Genomic DNA, 16,288 nt, shown 5'->3' on the forward strand with positions numbered 1-16,288 from the left:
TATACAGTGCGTCGCATCGACAGTCTCATGCTCTTACCCAATTACCGCCAAACGAGGTCAATGATTATGACTTTTGGGGACTGTTGCTGTCATACTGTATGATAACGATGATTTGAACAATGTTCTAATGGGTCGAAGGTATGGATGTTCTAGCGTTAAACACGGTCATTTACAAATCATACTAACGAAAATTTTACCCCAAAGCACAACGATAGCCACTCACAATTTGGATATAAAGCCAGACATGATAGCAGTCAATCTCAGCATCTCCCATAACCAGAAAGCCCTCTTCTACATGTCCGACCCTATCCATGTTACTGAATTCTTGACTCTCACAAGCACTGATGCGATAAAGACCACTGATCATTTTCGCGAACTCGTGGACATCATTCGCAAAGAGATTCCTACCTTTCAAAGCTATCACTGGGGAGACCGAGTTCAAGAGCCAGGCATCCGCCAGTTGATTATTTGTGAGGAGGTTCCTTATGACACTGTTCTCATCTCACATTGCATACCTGTAGGTTTTGGCGACGACCCAAGGGATAAATACACACCCGCTCTGCTTAAATCCCTTGACGATAAACTCAATTTGATCTCTACAAGCTATGAGCGCAAATTCTTCGTGTTAAACCCGTTCCTGCCGGGTAAATACTTCAGTGCACCTTATACTGAAGTCATCTTCGCTACTACAAAGCCGGATATCAATCTCGAAGAGTTCAACAAGGTGTGCAACGCATCGCTCAGGCCGTGCGATGTGTTCCCCGGCTGTTACGGTACATCTTGGGGATACTATATTGGAAAAGGGGAAGAGATTGTCATGGTACTTGGATGGGAAAGCCCAGAGGTAAATACTCTCCATTCAAAGGAAGGCATAGTACTCACTCGCTATGGATTTATGTAGCACCACCAGGCCTTTCATAAAACGGATATATGCAAAACTACGACTGCCCCGTTCCTTGAGATGGTCTCCGATGCGAAGTGGTTCTATATCCAGGCTAGAGAAGACTAAGAAACGCGAAGTTTGATGATCAATTGTGATGGTTGTGTACGAGTAACTACCCGAATTTTCTGCATGTAGATACGAATGTACGTAAGGTACTTGCATTGAAAATCCGTCAGACGACGGTAGATCTATAGCCTAGCTGTGTATATGAATTGGGTCAACCTCCTACGGCACGGACCACACAAGCAACACATGCATCATTACAAGTTGAAGCTATGTTTGAAGACACGGCTCAGCGTACATGAACACCATAATATTGACCATTCTTTATATGCTGGTATGTGTACAGAACAAACTCGCTGCGCAAGCCTTGATAGTCCCAGAAAGATGCAAGCGGATACGTTACATTACAATATTTGAGTTACTTCATCGAATACGTCCTCGAACAGACAATTACTAATTCAACCTCGGATACCTGTCAATCCCTTTCCCCTCGTGTCTAACATAGAACCTTTCGCGCTACTGAACGTGCCGCCCGAAAAGCCCTCACCCGCCTGCTCCCTTCCTTTCTGCAGAACGATAGTCATGACATCGACATCTTTGGATGTACCAAAGACGGTCTCAAGTTGTTGCTTCGAAGGTCTACCAAGCAGACCTTGCGATCCTTGCCCAGAATGGAATATTTCGAATGCTTATGGAGGAAACATAAGTCATATGAACAAAACTTCCTTAGCAACTCACAATCTACGACACTTGCAAGGGGGATTGAACTGTAACAAGAAAATAATGTTAGATTTCGATGTCGACAACGAGACAATTCAAATGAGTTTACGTGTCTGGACATACATATCTAAATTAGTATATTATATAACACATCAATCGAACCATCGAGCTCACCTCCATCTTTCCACTTCTTGAACTGGTGTGAACACTAATGAGATTTGATATGATCAGAACTAAACGGAGGAAACTCACCTCTTCTGGGTTAACAACAGCGATGAACTCATCTGTTGATTGAGAATCAGGCTTGTAGACGACTTTGGCAACGTTCTTGACCATGGTGATTGAGGATGAGATGGGTTAATGGATATGTTAAAGAATAAAATGAGTATATGATTGTTTATGCGTTGGACTAGCTGATGGATGGTGTTCGATGTTGGTTGATGGGGAATGGATACTATCTGCACTCCGTAAGTCTCAGGTTATATACTCCTCGCGCGGTAATGACGTCGGGCCCTCGGCTGGGTCCGACTTGCTATATCGACGTCACGCGACCTACACATACACGTGACCGACACCATGACAGGTAACCGGAGCAACAAAGTAGTAAGAAGAGTCACTATGACTCCAATGAAGGTGCCGAAAGTGTGGTCACAACCCACAAGGGCAGTGAAATGACACCATAAAACGGCTTCACAACGAGAGTTTGTCCCATTCTATTCTCGGGGGCACGCGTCCGCCAGACTCCAAGCTCAGACGAGTCAAAGGGATAAGGGAAGGCCTAGACGACCAGTAAATATCTCGAACAAACGTGGTGGAAACAAAGGAAGGCCAACCTTCCGTGTGCACATTGAAAAGGAAAGGCCGTTCCAGAAAGCTGGTACACCAAACGCTCACACTGATCTAAAGATAACGTGTCATTGAACATTATTGCACCTACAGTTATAATGAAGTTCGATGAGCGAAAAAAAGAAATCCCTCTGTTCAAAGATCACAGACCTCGGCAAGCTTTAGAGTTGATCAAGTCCAGCAACTCTCGAGGACACCAACGAAGCGCCTTCAACCATAGAAAACCATCGTCCTCTTCCTCTGGTGCTTGCGAGGGTTGCGAAACACTCAACGTGAAATCCGGTCCATCGATCTGGAGTTTCGCTAGGAATCCCTTGATCAACTCTCGAAGCTCATTGCCCATCAGAAGCTAAATAGTATTTCAGCTAGTCATATCGTGTTGAGCGGAAATTTTAAGAATGCACGAACCTTTTCGCCAACTACATCAGGTATAGCACTTACAAAGACCTGAATATATCCTTCGTTACTTTCACCATGTAATTGATCCTCATCAATATCAATTTGCAGGACATGTTGCAGATCTGCGAAGTGGATACCCCAACTCCTGAAGGCCTTCCGGAATCGTTCTTCTCTTGCTAGACACAATGCTTCATGACGCGTAAGGAGTACGGGTACCAAGGGGGACAGTTTCCTGGTTTCAACGCCATCGCTCGTCTCTCTGTATCGCAAAAAGCCTAAACAGAGGTCCTTTAGAAATCGTTCAACACGTATACGCTCGTCTGCTGCATGCTGATCAATTAGCACCAGAGCTTTTCCTTTGGCCTCGTCACTGCGGTTGACGCAATCATTCTCGCCGGCGTCTAGAATATCGGAATCCAAGCTGTTGTCGATCAAACATGCAATGAACTTTCTGTCGACTTGGTTCACAACACGAGCGTTTGCTAGATCTTTCTTCCGGAAACGTCTCAAAGGAGTACTAGGTTCCACGTTGTGCTCAGGTTGGAAATAACGAGAAGCCCTTTGAAATTCCGTGCCTTGCCCGTGACAGGAGTGATGTTGGGTTTGTGTGATCTCGTAATCGAATATCCCCCCTGTATTTGAAGGGAGTGATATCGATGGAATCTTCGGTTCAGTGATGGCGTAAGTATCATTTGCCTGAATATAGATAGATAGTTGTGTCAGATGCCTTACAAAAAGGAGACAGCTTACGTTAAGGGCATTCCGAAGCCACTCTGGCATTGACTCTTGCGTGTTATTGTTATCACAGAACGTATCAGGGTCTTTACCTCTTTTCATTGACCGAGAACTGATCAGTGTACGTCTCCCGTTTGCGATATCGTCAATATCATTTTCGTCGACGATAGGGCCAGGTGCATTGTGAGGGAATGAATTGCCCGTGCGCGTGTCAACAATAAAGATTTCACCTGTCACAGGGTCCTGCCAATTGATTTTACCAGAAGTTTCCAAATCATTGCCCTGGCATACGCATCAGTGAAATACATGAAATCAGGAGATATCAACGCACTTGGCGTATGTATAATGGCGCAGGCGCTTGACGGTCAACGGCCCGCTGTATGAGAGCGAGGTTGGTTCGGACGCTGTTGTTATCTCCAGAAGGCTCTGAAGTAATCTTTCGACGCTTCCTAGAAGAAGAGTCCTCATTCACATCCTGCTCCTGACGCTGTGTTACAAAGCCGTGACGAGAAAGGAATGACTGGATGATAGTAGATAGGAATGATAGGACGATGTTTTTATTCTGAAGAATATGGTAGATATATTAGGTCAGTTCATGCGTGTGGCATAATGTTTCTTCGTTGAACGCACTTCGAGCTGCACAGAGGACTTTGCAGGCTCAAGGCAATTGTCGATATACCGCGGGGGTATGGTCATGTTAAGAACATAGATCGGCTTCCTTTCAGCTTTCCTCGGAGAACGTCGGGCACCTACAATGATTATGTCAAAATCCAACCCCTTTTTATAGCCATGTCGAGACTCTTAACTGGATCGTAAATTAGTTTCTCCGCCTTCATCGTAGGCCTAGTATATTATCACATCAAGAAACATAGAGCATACCGTAGAAAGGCAACGTACATGCTTCATGAAAGAGCTGCTATTAAATTTGGTGTCAATTAAACGATGCAAATCGCAGTATGATAACGGGTGTCGATTAATATCTGGAAAATACTTAGTGAAAACAGGGCTCAAAGCAGCTAAGCAAGTAACAAAAGTACATAAAAATTGGTATGACTGGCAGAAATCAGCAACTGATGGTGCACTGTATAGCAAGACTTTACCTTGGAATGAGCACCCACTAGGCTGATAAAACCTTCGAGCTTCAGTTCTTCCATTTCGTTGTTGATTTCTTCCACATGCTAGAGTACGAAACGTAGGCAATACTCACAACGATAGCAGGAGCTCCTTATCACTCACCTCTGTAAGAGCGCGGCCATATAAGTGGCGAAAAGCAGTCAAGGTGGAACTGGTCTGAAGACGACAACCATCGTTATCTAATAAGATTTTCATTTGTATTCTGCACATTGCTCACTTTCGGTATTCTCAGCAGTTGTCCTTTGGCAGGGTGATTTTCCTTTGCCTTACTCGTATCTTCTAGAGAGAAGGAAACATGCGGGAATACAAAAGCATATGTTTCCACTTCCTGACGTATGGTCTCTATAGTCCTATGTGGAGAGGGATGAGAGAGCCGGCGAATAGGAAGCTATTGAGGTATGCCACCAATCATCAACACCAACGGTGCATGTAAAAGGCCGTATATATGCGTACGTTGAAAAAGGCATCACGAATGCAGACAACTGTACCATGCGACTCTCTCCTCCAGCGAATAGATGGTCCAGTGTACAACGATTTTCCTCCCTGCAAGCGACATATAAGAGTGTGACCCTAAAGCATGCGTGTATTATGTCCACCTTGAGTATTACAGACCAGCTTTCGCGAGACCCGGAGGTCCTCGAGGATATCTCCAAGCAGGACAAATCGGCGGCGGATGCAAGTGCTAAGCTCGCATTAATCACATCTTTCATGTTCGCTCAACTGTGGCATCATACCTTCCCCACGAAAGCCAAACGTAGAAACACTCTCCAACGACGTCATATTATATGCCTTGGATGTACCTGTGAAAAATTCATCAAACGATACTAGGGGATTATCATAATGTATACTAACCATATCGCCCCTCCGAACCTGCCCCAAGCATTGTAAGGTCGTCCTTGCTGATTCCAGCGCCGTCATCTTTGACCCAACAGTTCCATTCCTGGCAGTCTACACCAATCTCAACATGGCGAGCTCCCGCGTCCAGAGAGTTCTGTAGCAGTTCCGAGACTATCTGGGGCAGAGAAGTCAGAATCTGGGTGGAGCGTAGCTTGGCTCTCGTTTCGGTTGACAATCTGTGCAAAGATTTTTCTTCCGTGGATGATGTATTCATTCAAGACTCCCAGCTCGCATGCCAAATACAAGAAGTGATAGATTCGTGTCAATTGCTAGTGTTGTTTAGTTGAAGACAAATTTGACGCGGAGTCGGAATAAAGGGTCAGGATGACCGCGGAGCAGCGTTTGTTTGGCAAAATCCTTGGAAATAAATAAACGACCTCTGACAGACTAAATTCAAATAAGAGAACATGATATATACAGCTCGTTGCTTGCTTGGCCTCGTAGATTTGACATATAATATTACATTCTAAATACACCAAATCCATGATTCGAACCATCCCATGTCGTAGACCGCGACCTCTCGCGCCCTCCAGCTCGTCCCCTTCCAGCAAGTGCAAGGCCGAGCCCAACGACGTCCCGAGTATCCGTAGGCTTGATGATACCATCGTCCCACAGACGGGCAGTAGAGTACAGTGCTGTCGACTGAGATTCAATCTCATCTTTGAGGGAAGCGTGCTGCCCTGGATCTCTGAAAATGCAAGAGTATAAGTTCACGTCGTATGACAAGACATAATAGGCAGTATAACCCACTTTGATACGGTTGTCATGACTTGTGACAGCTGTCCTGAGCCCATGACCGAGACTTTGGCATTCTATAATGTATTAGTATTAGTGCAATCAACTCCCAAAGTTATTGAACCCGGTGCGACTCACAGGCCACATCCAAAGGAAGCGAGGCGAATACTAATGCACAGTTAGATCACTAGGGAATATGAATATTAATAGAACAAAGCTGCTACTCACAGCTCGACCAGCCATACCTACGATGCATGTATATATAAGTAAATTGATGCATTCAACAACCATGCGGCACGACTGACCATAATTTCCCGCTCCAAAGCTACCGCCCACGATGACAGTTAATTTAGGTACATCTGCGCACGCTACCGCTCGGACCATCTTTGCACCGTCCTTCGCTATTCCTCCTCGTTCAGCTTTGGAGCCAACCATGTACCCTACAAACCACTCAGACATCGTACACCACACGCTTTCAGGATTCACTGACCTGTGACGTTGACGAGGAAAAGAAGTGGAATTTGTCGTTGTGAACACAGCTGAATGAAATGCGTGGCTTTCAGAGCCGACGGCGAGAAAAGAATACCATTGTTGGCGACAATGCCAACTTCGTAACCGTGTACGTGTGCGAAACCCTAACAAATCAGAGTGATATATCATAAAAGCTCTTCACACCAGTAAACCAAGTGTGCTTACAGTAATCATAGTCGGACCATACTCTTTCTTGAATTCCCTAAACCGACTCCCATCCACCACGCGTGCAATAACATCTCTCATATCGAATGCTTGGCGAAGGTCAGTTCCAACAATACCATGAAGCTCTGACGCAGGATACAACGGTTCTTCCGGTCTAACGACAGGCTAGCAGTTGAAATCAGCAATGAGCTACTAACAGTCTTAAAACAAAACCTACCCTGGGCGTAACGTACCCTCCAGCTGTACCAAGGTCACCGATCACGCCCCTCGCAATGGCAATAGCATGCTCGTCGTCTCGTGCCAAATGGTCCGTCACGCCACTCTCGCTCGAGTGCATCAATCCTCCACCCAGCGTCTCTTCGTCGACTTCCTCCCCGGTGGCAGCTTTCACAAGTGGGGGCCCAGCTAAAAATATACGACCTTGTTCACGGACAATGATGTTCTCGTCGGCCATTGCAGGGACATACGCTCCACCTCCATGAATATATGCATCCGTATGAGATAGTTTTGTAGCATATTGTAGAATACATACCTGCAACAGAGATACCATGTACCATGGCCACTTGTGGTATACCAAGAGCTGACATTTGAGCCTAACATGGACTTGTGAGTCTGATTTGATTCGATAGTTTCACAAAAGCATACCATGTTATAGAATATACGACCAAAGTGCTCTTTATCAGGGAACACCTTGACAAAATTTATTCGTCAACACTTACTTGAATATCATGAACAAATTATGTACATACATTCGCCTGGTGAGGCAAAGCCGCTCCCCCTGACTCCACTATACCGATATTCATATCAGCAACCTCCACCCAAATCCCAAACAAATACATACCGACATACACGCAAGGCAATCCATTCTCCCGTGCAATCTCCTGAGCTCGGAGATGTTTCTTCACCTATGAGCATACATACAAGGCATTTGAAGTGCAGAAGTAACAGCGCAGATAAGAATACTCACAGTGAGAGGGTAATATGACCCTCCTTTCACAGTCGCATCATTAACAACCACCATACATTCCCTGCCCGCTATCCTTCCAATTCCTGTGATAATTCCAGCGCCTGGGATAGACTGACCCGGGTACACATCATGTGCAGCCAGCGACGATAGTTCCAAGAACGGTGTTTGCGGATCTAGCAAGAGTCCAAGTCTACAAAACCGACAATAAGACACGTCCAGACCAAGCTCACGGTGCTCTCTGGGACACGAATAAAAAGACAAGTGCAAACGCGTACTGACCGCTCTCGAGGTAGCTTCTTGCCTTTGCTCCGCATCCGCTCAGCTGCTTTCGGTCCACCACCCAGCCTCGCCTGCCCCATCTTGTCTTGAACATCGGCGACGAGCGCGTCCATCGCTTGTGATTTCGCCTGGAACTCAGGGGAGCCTGGTGAAACGAGGGAGGGAAGGACGGAAGCATGGTACGCTCGTCTACGCTGTGATCGTCCAGAGACAGCTTGTACGGTCTTGAGTAGCGTTCGCATATCCAAAGTCTTCACTTTGCAAGTATTTTAGTTCTCAACTTCGCGTTCAGTGACTGCCAGTGACTGTTATTGAAAGAGGTTCGAGCCGGTAGCTCGAAAGAACCGGCCGGAACTAACGCAGGCGAAGTCAAGTTAACGTTAACTTACACCAATAAGCGACATCTATTCTACAACAAGTGCCTTGCTTCAGACTTTAAGAAATAAAAGTAACATCACACCAGCATATATAAGTGAAGTGACATCCATATTACAGTACCAAACGTAGCCTCAGACGTGCAAACGTCCGTTTGATTCACTACCCTGCTAGAAATCTTTCCACTCGTCCCAGTCATCTTGTTTGGCTGCACCAGCTTGGGGTGCCTTTAAAGCTGTCGTGGCATGGGATACCGACTGGGACGAATGTTGTTGGCCATTGTTGCCATGTCGCGCGTCCACATACTCACTGAAGAAGTCATCCGTGTCATCGTGGTATAACGCAGAGGATTCCTCCTCATGCTCCGTCCCAACTGCCCCATACCCAGCACTCTGCGGGCCGCGACCAATCTTATCCTTCACGGTACCCACGACACCCCCTACATGATCTGCAACGTCCACTCCAAGCTGAGACTTGGACCACTGGTTCGCTGAACGACCTACTACCTCCGCGCGACGCTGCGCCTCTGAGACATACCCGAGCACACTGGCATGCAACGATGGGTCCCTCGCTCGCTCCATCCCAGGCTGTATAACATTCTCAGACACGGCGCGCGAAGCTCCTGCAACAGCTGCAGAAAATAAAGACCATCCTTTGCTGAGTGCAGCGGTAGGATTTTCCTGGAAATCAGAAAGCGACGGCGCCGCGGCAGAAGTCAGCCCAAAGGAAGGATGCTGGGAGGAGGGTGGTGGAGAAGGCGAGCTTCCAAATCCTTGGTATCGTCCACCCTGCGACGGGGGAAGGTCAGCTGGGCGAGATGCATTTGCTTGACCCAACGAAGCAAAATAAGCCTCGTTCGCGGTCTTCTGGTTCGTCGAGGCAAGGTCGGGAGTGGATTGACCAGAAGGACTGAAGGAAGCCGGGGACGTGTTACCGGTGGTTCGAGTTGATGTGCGAGATTTGCGGAGACCCTGAGCCGAGGAGGGCCGCCCAGGAGATGCGGTGCGGCTGGCGGGGCTAGATACCCTGGGAGGAGGACTAGAGTGAGTCCACGGTTTGCCAGCGAGTTCAGCATCTAACTAAAGCACATCATCAATCACGTCAGCCTTTGAGATAGGGATATACTGGAATAGGTAAGTACCTTTTCTCGATATTGGGTAGCCGCCCAGCAATGATAAGTATCATAGGAGCTGCTACCATCTGTGTAGCCCCCTTGATCGGCAGGCGAATACGATTGCATAAAGTGCCTAAAAGGAGCGTTTCCTCCGAGCTGCATGGAAGGATGAGTGTGACCGTTGAAAGAGATAGGATATCGGTGCTGACCTGCATGCGCCTGATTTGCTCATCTTGCCAGGTGTCCATCGAGACAGATCTGACGAAGCTGGCCAGAAAGGGTGAGAGCCCCTTTAAACGGTACAGAATGGAGAACGGACCTGACATGGACACCAAACCCTCTATGGGTGCCAGCACATTGGAGACAAAGGAACACGGCAAAGCTAACTTGGAAGGTTATGGGAGAATGGAAGGAGGGAGGGGTGGGTGTGTGCTGACCTGAGGGAGGCCCATTGCGGATTTGGGTTGGCACAGTCTATGCAAGTCTTATTCTTGAGGTCGTCACGTTTGATAAGATCCTGAAGGGCCTTTTTGGCTGCAGCCTGGTCAGCCATGGCGTGAAAAAGGAAGAAGCCAGTTTGGAGGGGAGTGACACCTGGCATCGTGGGAACGACATATCCAGTTCGGGACGAGCACGTGGCGGGTGTATGTTCTCAACGATGGAAAGTTAGGTTCAGCAACGATCTACAAGAAGAATATAAAGTCCACCGGTGCAGAATGATTTAATTCATTGCTGAGAATACAGAGAAGAGTGCGTGTGCGCGTGGCCTGATCGCATGCCGACAAAGGGTGACTGGAGTGTGCAAAATGGACATGGCTCGCGGTCCCACGTCTGTCCGTGTATACCAGGGCTGGTCGGAGAAATTATCAGATAACAAGACTCCATCGGCTTGCGAAAAGCGACTGCATACAATTAGCGTTTTGGGATGGACCAAGCCTTTTTTCCACAAGGACACCGGGCCAGTGGAGGTGATGGCCGAATGGGCTGAGGTTAATTCTCCCAGCCAGGTTGTCGGCAAGATAGCAGCGAGGCAAGTAGCTTATTGTACAGACGATGAGGTTACGAGAGATGCTGGATGCCGGTTACGTTCGTGACGGGATCAGTTGTGCACTGGATTTATGACTTATGCAATTCACTTTGCTTTGCGGTGGCGTGACCCGCGCAGTGCCTTAGCAAGGCCTCGATCGACGCCGGAGAGCACCAGCCTATCGCCCACTCACATCCCTGCTCGCCATCGCCAGCGACGACGACGGCGGCACATTACACAGCGACCACATCTGAGACTCCGTCTCTTATTCGCCCTCTGAGAATTCTGCGTCCGCCACTCGTTGCCATTCCAGCACCAGCCCGACAAAACAGGTTCTCAGGCAATTGACCGTTCCTTCTTCCCCTGCAGGCTCGCAAACCTTTCGCTGTCTTTTCACCTAATTTTATCCGTAGACTTCTTGACGTGAGAACTTATCTTATCTGATTCCCAAGTATTTCTTCATCTCTTAACAATTCCATCTCTCCAGCCAACAAACATCTTCTTAACTCGTCCACTCATACCGTCACCCAGACTGGATACCTCCCCGCAAGGCTCGCAACGCGCGAGCATGATTCATAGAATAAATCCCCGCAGCGCTCGCCCTCCCACACCGCCTCCTCGACAGCTCAGCAGCGACAGTGTCGAGCACTGGGGTCAGTGGTCAGGTCGCAAGTCAGTTACACAGCCTGGTTCACGCGTATCTACCTTACTTTTTTTCTCATCCTTTTCTCTTTCCAGACACTACTCTCTTGAAGTCGTTCAGCACCCTCTCAGGGCGCGAATGTGTGGTTTTGGCGACAAGGTGCGTGTCCTCCCCAACGACATGTCAATCCGCCCATTTTACCCGCTCAAACCCGTCAGGACCGCCGTCCTTTGGCGCCCGCGGCAGTTGCCAAAATGGTGGTCAGGAGAGAAGACAACTCGCTCGTGGACGTTGAGTGAGTCATCACCTATCTTCATAATGGTATGATTTACACTAAGAGACAGAAATAGCGACTTGGACTACTCTTTTTTCCTCGTGACCGTGGACCTCTGGTCAGCAGACGGAAGAAAGGAGATGAACCTCGTCTTGCACCCATCTTCAGCGGAGCGTTACGTACCAACAACGCATGCCGCAAAACCACGAAGGCGCGGTACCGGTCCCGCTGTCTCAACCCCGCGCAATGGCCACCAGAGCCCTACCTCGTCGCATTCCACCCCAAATTCCACGCACTATCAATCACGGCTCCCCGCAGACCAACACGTTAGTCAAGACTTGGTTTTTTTCCCTCACGATAACCGCTAATCTTATTGTCACTGATTTCTACCCCCAAATTTGCCATCTCAGACGGCGATGCCCATGATGCAGCCTCCCATTCAACCAACTTACTCTAGTCAAAGTTATCCCTATTCCCAACAGGCTCCCTCGATGCAAGAACCTATGGGCTTTACAGCCTCGAATCCCTACGGTTCCACATCTGATTCCACGCCTGCATGGGGATATACGCCTCAGGCTCCTCCTATCGATCGCACCTCAAACTATCAACAACATCCATTAACTTCCAGAGAGTCCTTCGGACGCAGTACTGCACAAACCGGCATTGGCATGGCGACTTCTAGCACTACTGAAACTTGGCAGAGCGACAGCTCTTTCCGTGAAGATACAGACACAGCACCTTATCGTGGATGGCCCGCGGATCCCTCGTACTCTTCTGTAATGGAGACACCCCAGAATAATGTCTACTCTAGCCCAGAAAGCGATCCAGCCTTACGCCCCGCTTCCTTGCAGACATCTTCGCACCATGATATTCGCGAGGCCTGGTCACAGCCCATATCGACAGACTCCACTTCTCATCAGAACAGGTATTCTCAGGAACCATTCGGCCCGACGCCAGCCAATCCCTTCGACACTACGTCGATGTATGCACCGCCAACATATTCTCAACAGTCGCCACCAACATCATATTATCAAGCTAACTATGTTCAAAGTTCACCGCCGCCACCACCACCACCATCGTCTTCAAATAATCCACCTCTTCCGCGGCATTCCTATACACGGACGCTTGTCGGACCTCTCTCCGCCAATGCGTGTCGTTTGCTCGACGAGCATCGCAAACCAGGTATATTTTTCTTGTTCCAAGACTTATCAGTTCGCACAGAAGGTGAGATCGGCTTTTCTCCCCGCTGCTTGGCACGTATAAACGGGGGATCGATCTAGGTACTTTCCGCTTACGACTACGCCTCATGAATGTTGGCGCGTAAGTTCACGACTTGTTCTATTAAAATGGTGACAGGTACTAGACCTTACTTTCTCTGAGTATAGCCCTCCTGCTCCTGAAGCGGGTGCGCTCCGTGTCCATACGGATATGTCGCCCGTCCTGGCGCAGACATTTACGGAACCATTTGTTGTCTATTCTGCTAAGCGCTTCCCAGGTGTTCCAGGTAAGTATTAGTGCAATGGCTAAATACAGTACAGTCTTTTTACAATTCGGCTTTGATACCAAAATCTATCCCCACAGATACCACTGCCCTATCTATCGCTTTTGGTAATCAAGGCCAAAAACTACCTCTGGTAAGATCCTTCCGCCCCGTCTGAGTCGGACACAGCCCACAACTTAACCCAAACCTCGTTGCAGCGAAACCGTCATGGATCAAATAAGCAGGGCCGACGACGGCAGCGGGAGGGCGATTCTGACGGGTCTGACGACTCTGACGAGTCATGAGTGTTCGTCTGGCGATAATTATTTGACATCAGATAACCACCGATTATCAGACTGTATTCCATATCGTCATTTGTTTTTGCTTTCGTCCCATCAGCCCTTGGGCCTCACTTGTAGTTATTGTACTTGCTATTTCATTTCACTGGCTTTAGCTCCATCCCCCGAGTATACGCCCACCGTGTACTTCTCGTCGTCGCTCTACGCGCTCGTGGTCGAGAGCAATCTGGACAGAAAGAGGATAGTTGTGATAGATACGGTGGAGGATATCTGTCGCCAGCTGAGCATTAACTGGTCCCTGATTCAGCGCGCCGTCGCTAGTGTTTGAAGTTTCATTCTTGGGCTGTACAGGCTGTACCATTATCCCTGAATCTAGATGCATTAGCACCATTGACAAAACATCCAATGTTGCAGAGTGGGGGCGCCAGACATTCCAAGACGGTGAAATTTGATGGAGGATGTGAAGAGGATGTGCAAAATCGGCCGATACTTCCTCTGTATCCAGTAAAGGTCCTAATCTCTTCGTAGCTTTTTGGACGGCCTGTGCTCTTCGGTTTTGCTTGTGCATCGGAGATTCAGATGATGGGTCATCTGCATCAGGAGGAGCCGCGTCAAAAATCAAGGGTGATTCTGGATCGGTTGCTCGATTGCCAAGTATATGCTCGCTTTGCCGCTGATACGGGAGAATGACACGCTCTATAATTTCGAACGCTCGCTCTGGTTCGCCAGCACGAACGAGAGCAACGGCCAGATGATTCCAGTTGTGAGAATCGAAACTAAAACCCTGTGATCTTGCCGATCCCCACACCTCGGCAATTGTTAAATGCTCTCCTGCCGCGGATAGTGCGTCGATATAAATGGAGAGGGGGATACACAGAAGATTCCCTTGGCGTACTATTGGTTGGTTTGAAGAGCTAGTGGTGTCACCTTGGAATAAGGAACCTAAATTTGAGAAACGAAGGGCTAGTTGCCAAATCTGCGGCCAAATATCGTGAACAGATTCAATATCACCGCTTCTTCGATATGCATCAAGGAGCATCGTGAGTGTCCCCAAGGACGGTTCCCCACCAGCCTGTATCATACCCTCGAATAATCTCTCGACCTCTTCGGGTTGCTGTTGCCGTGTGTAAGCAAGCATGAGCGGGCGGTAGACGTGCTCTAGGGTCGACTGACGCGTGCCGGAAGTCCTCCAACCACGTTCGCTGGATTCTTCCTCCATAATGCTCCGAAGGAACGCCTCCGCTATCCGCATACTTTCCTTTGTCTTCTCGTTGCCATAAGCCTGTAAAATGTGACTGTATGTGATAGAACTTGGTTGTATGCCCCTGTCCTGCATATCCTCGTAGACAGCCTTCGCACGCACTTTGTCCCCCAGTCGCAGATAACCGGCCATGATGATAGTGAGAACAAACTGGTTGATGTGAAAATAATATTGCCAATCCCGCGACGTTCGTTCCATCCTTTCGTAGATATCCAAGGCGATTCTCATCAGGCCAGCATCACATGCAGACTGAATTAAGAGTGCAAACGTGTGGTTGTCGGGCGCCACACCACTTGCCTCGAGCTTGCGAAAAGTTGAAGATACGACACGAAATGGAGCACCAATAAGTACGTAGGCCTTGAGCAAGGTGTTGTAGACTTCGATGGAAAGCTTGACACGACGAGAGGGGGAAGACTTCAGGAAATCAAACACGCGGACAACGCCAGGCCAGGAGCCTGCTTCCACGTGTGCATTCATTAAGGAGGTTATCATACGACGGTCAGGCTCAATGCCCTCGCGTATAGCGCGCTTATAGATGGCCTCTGCAGCTACTGGATCCTTCTTCTTTGCAAGGAGAGTAATCACAGTGGTGTAGAGAACGTGAGTGGGCATTATTCCAGCGGTACGCATCTGATCCAGGACCGCAGCAACAGCATCGACCTCGCGCCGGATGGCAAAACTCTTCAGGACGATATTATAGACATAGACGTCTGGTGGGAATCCAGCTTTTGACATAGCTTCTAACCAGAAGTTCAACCCGTCAAAGTCTGCACGTTGCGCATGTGCAAAGATGACCGCGGTATAGTGGATGATGTTTGGTTGTTGTGTTCTTGTAGCGTCGTCTGGAAAGTGTTCGTGGAAAAGCTTCACGACCTTCTCAACACCACCTGATACAGCGTACGCGTGCATGAGCATTCCTATATCCGCTAGAGACGCCCATTTAAAGTCCTGCAGTTCATTGAAGTAGTGATTGGCACGACCTGTCTCTCCCTGGTGCGCGAATAAGTACAAGCCAGTGGATAGATGAAATTTGAAAGTGGAGCCATTGGGATCTGAGGATAACGACGAGAAGAGCGCATTGGCACGAAGAAAAGCGTCATCCCGAGCTAACGCCCTGACCACGCTAAGCTTTAGTTGATATGGTATAGAAAGGCCATGTCTTTCCATTTCTTCCATTACGGCGACTGCATCATCTGATAACTGCTCTGCACAGTATACTTCTATGAGAAGTTCACAAGCTCGCTGCTTGTGATGTTTTGCCCACGTACGACGCTCTGAAAGAATGTTGGTAGGATTGGTTATGTTGCTTAGAATTCCAAAAACAGTTTCACGAAAGACCCTCGTTTGTGAAAGTATGTCTTCGTGCTGATATCGAGAGTAACGGCCATGCAAATATGAACCCACAACATCCCACTCCTTGATTAAGAAGTCGAGAACATGACTAACACCGTGCTGCCGTTG

At 48.3% G+C, this 16,288-nt stretch overlaps 8 protein-coding genes across 8 annotated transcripts; 2 read left to right on the plus strand and 6 right to left on the minus strand.

Moving 5' to 3' along the window:
- Positions 1 to 295: 295 nt before the first annotated feature.
- On the plus strand, positions 296 to 1,138 carry SERLADRAFT_413965 (uncharacterized protein; the record flags this gene model as incomplete). The annotated part of the gene is made up of 3 exons (XM_007315664.1): positions 296 to 470; positions 522 to 844; positions 902 to 1,138. 3 exons carry the CDS (start codon positions 296 to 298, stop codon positions 1,007 to 1,009), a joined length of 606 nt encoding a protein of 201 aa, XP_007315726.1.
- An 83-nt stretch (positions 1,139 to 1,221) lies between these two features.
- Positions 1,222 to 2,535, minus strand: SERLADRAFT_382896 (uncharacterized protein; the record flags this gene model as incomplete). The annotated part of the gene is made up of 5 exons (XM_007315665.1): positions 1,222 to 1,634; positions 1,685 to 1,717; positions 1,841 to 1,862; positions 1,919 to 2,441; positions 2,492 to 2,535. The coding sequence occupies 4 exons, from the start codon at positions 2,000 to 2,002 to the stop codon at positions 1,405 to 1,407; spliced, it is 369 nt and encodes a 122-aa protein (XP_007315727.1).
- A 385-nt stretch (positions 2,536 to 2,920) lies between these two features.
- Positions 2,921 to 3,443, minus strand: SERLADRAFT_461440 (uncharacterized protein; the record flags this gene model as incomplete). Its single annotated transcript, XM_007315666.1, has 1 exon — positions 2,921 to 3,443. A coding segment is annotated over one exon (523 nt), but the record flags the coding sequence as incomplete, so codon positions are not given.
- Positions 3,444 to 5,563: 2,120 nt separating this feature from the next.
- On the minus strand, positions 5,564 to 5,962 carry SERLADRAFT_461444 (uncharacterized protein; the record flags this gene model as incomplete). The annotated part of the gene is made up of 2 exons (XM_007315667.1): positions 5,564 to 5,580; positions 5,633 to 5,962. Coding segments are annotated over 2 exons (276 nt in total), but the record flags the coding sequence as incomplete, so codon positions are not given.
- Positions 5,963 to 6,084: 122 nt separating this feature from the next.
- On the minus strand, positions 6,085 to 8,632 carry SERLADRAFT_461448 (uncharacterized protein; the record flags this gene model as incomplete). Its single annotated transcript, XM_007315668.1, has 14 exons — positions 6,085 to 6,365; positions 6,428 to 6,489; positions 6,551 to 6,580; positions 6,641 to 6,657; positions 6,718 to 6,852; positions 6,903 to 7,047; positions 7,109 to 7,273; positions 7,326 to 7,582; positions 7,641 to 7,701; positions 7,754 to 7,798; positions 7,858 to 7,895; positions 7,950 to 8,013; positions 8,076 to 8,265; positions 8,355 to 8,632. The coding sequence occupies 14 exons, from the start codon at positions 8,594 to 8,596 to the stop codon at positions 6,137 to 6,139; spliced, it is 1,680 nt and encodes a 559-aa protein (XP_007315730.1).
- A 49-nt stretch (positions 8,633 to 8,681) lies between these two features.
- SERLADRAFT_461452 (uncharacterized protein) lies at positions 8,682 to 10,401 on the minus strand (the record flags this gene model as incomplete). Its single annotated transcript, XM_007315669.1, has 5 exons — positions 8,682 to 9,808; positions 9,871 to 9,999; positions 10,053 to 10,110; positions 10,163 to 10,225; positions 10,281 to 10,401. 5 exons carry the CDS (start codon positions 10,394 to 10,396, stop codon positions 8,900 to 8,902), a joined length of 1,275 nt encoding a protein of 424 aa, XP_007315731.1.
- Positions 10,402 to 11,438: 1,037 nt separating this feature from the next.
- SERLADRAFT_446878 (uncharacterized protein) lies at positions 11,439 to 14,353 on the plus strand (the record flags this gene model as incomplete). Its single annotated transcript, XM_007315670.1, has 9 exons — positions 11,439 to 11,542; positions 11,609 to 11,672; positions 11,732 to 11,808; positions 11,864 to 12,113; positions 12,198 to 13,011; positions 13,068 to 13,107; positions 13,173 to 13,291; positions 13,369 to 13,421; positions 13,486 to 14,353. 9 exons carry the CDS (start codon positions 11,439 to 11,441, stop codon positions 13,570 to 13,572), a joined length of 1,608 nt encoding a protein of 535 aa, XP_007315732.1.
- Positions 14,354 to 14,501: 148 nt separating this feature from the next.
- SERLADRAFT_382914 (uncharacterized protein) lies at positions 14,502 to 14,868 on the minus strand (the record flags this gene model as incomplete). Its single annotated transcript, XM_007315671.1, has 1 exon — positions 14,502 to 14,868. A coding segment is annotated over one exon (224 nt), but the record flags the coding sequence as incomplete, so codon positions are not given.
- Between the last annotated feature and the right edge of the window lie 1,420 nt (positions 14,869 to 16,288).

The sequence above is a fragment of the Serpula lacrymans genome (assembly GCF_000218685.1).
Source record: "Serpula lacrymans var. lacrymans S7.9 unplaced genomic scaffold SERLAscaffold_4, whole genome shotgun sequence".
Classification (NCBI taxonomy): Eukaryota; Fungi; Basidiomycota; class Agaricomycetes; order Boletales; family Serpulaceae; genus Serpula; species Serpula lacrymans.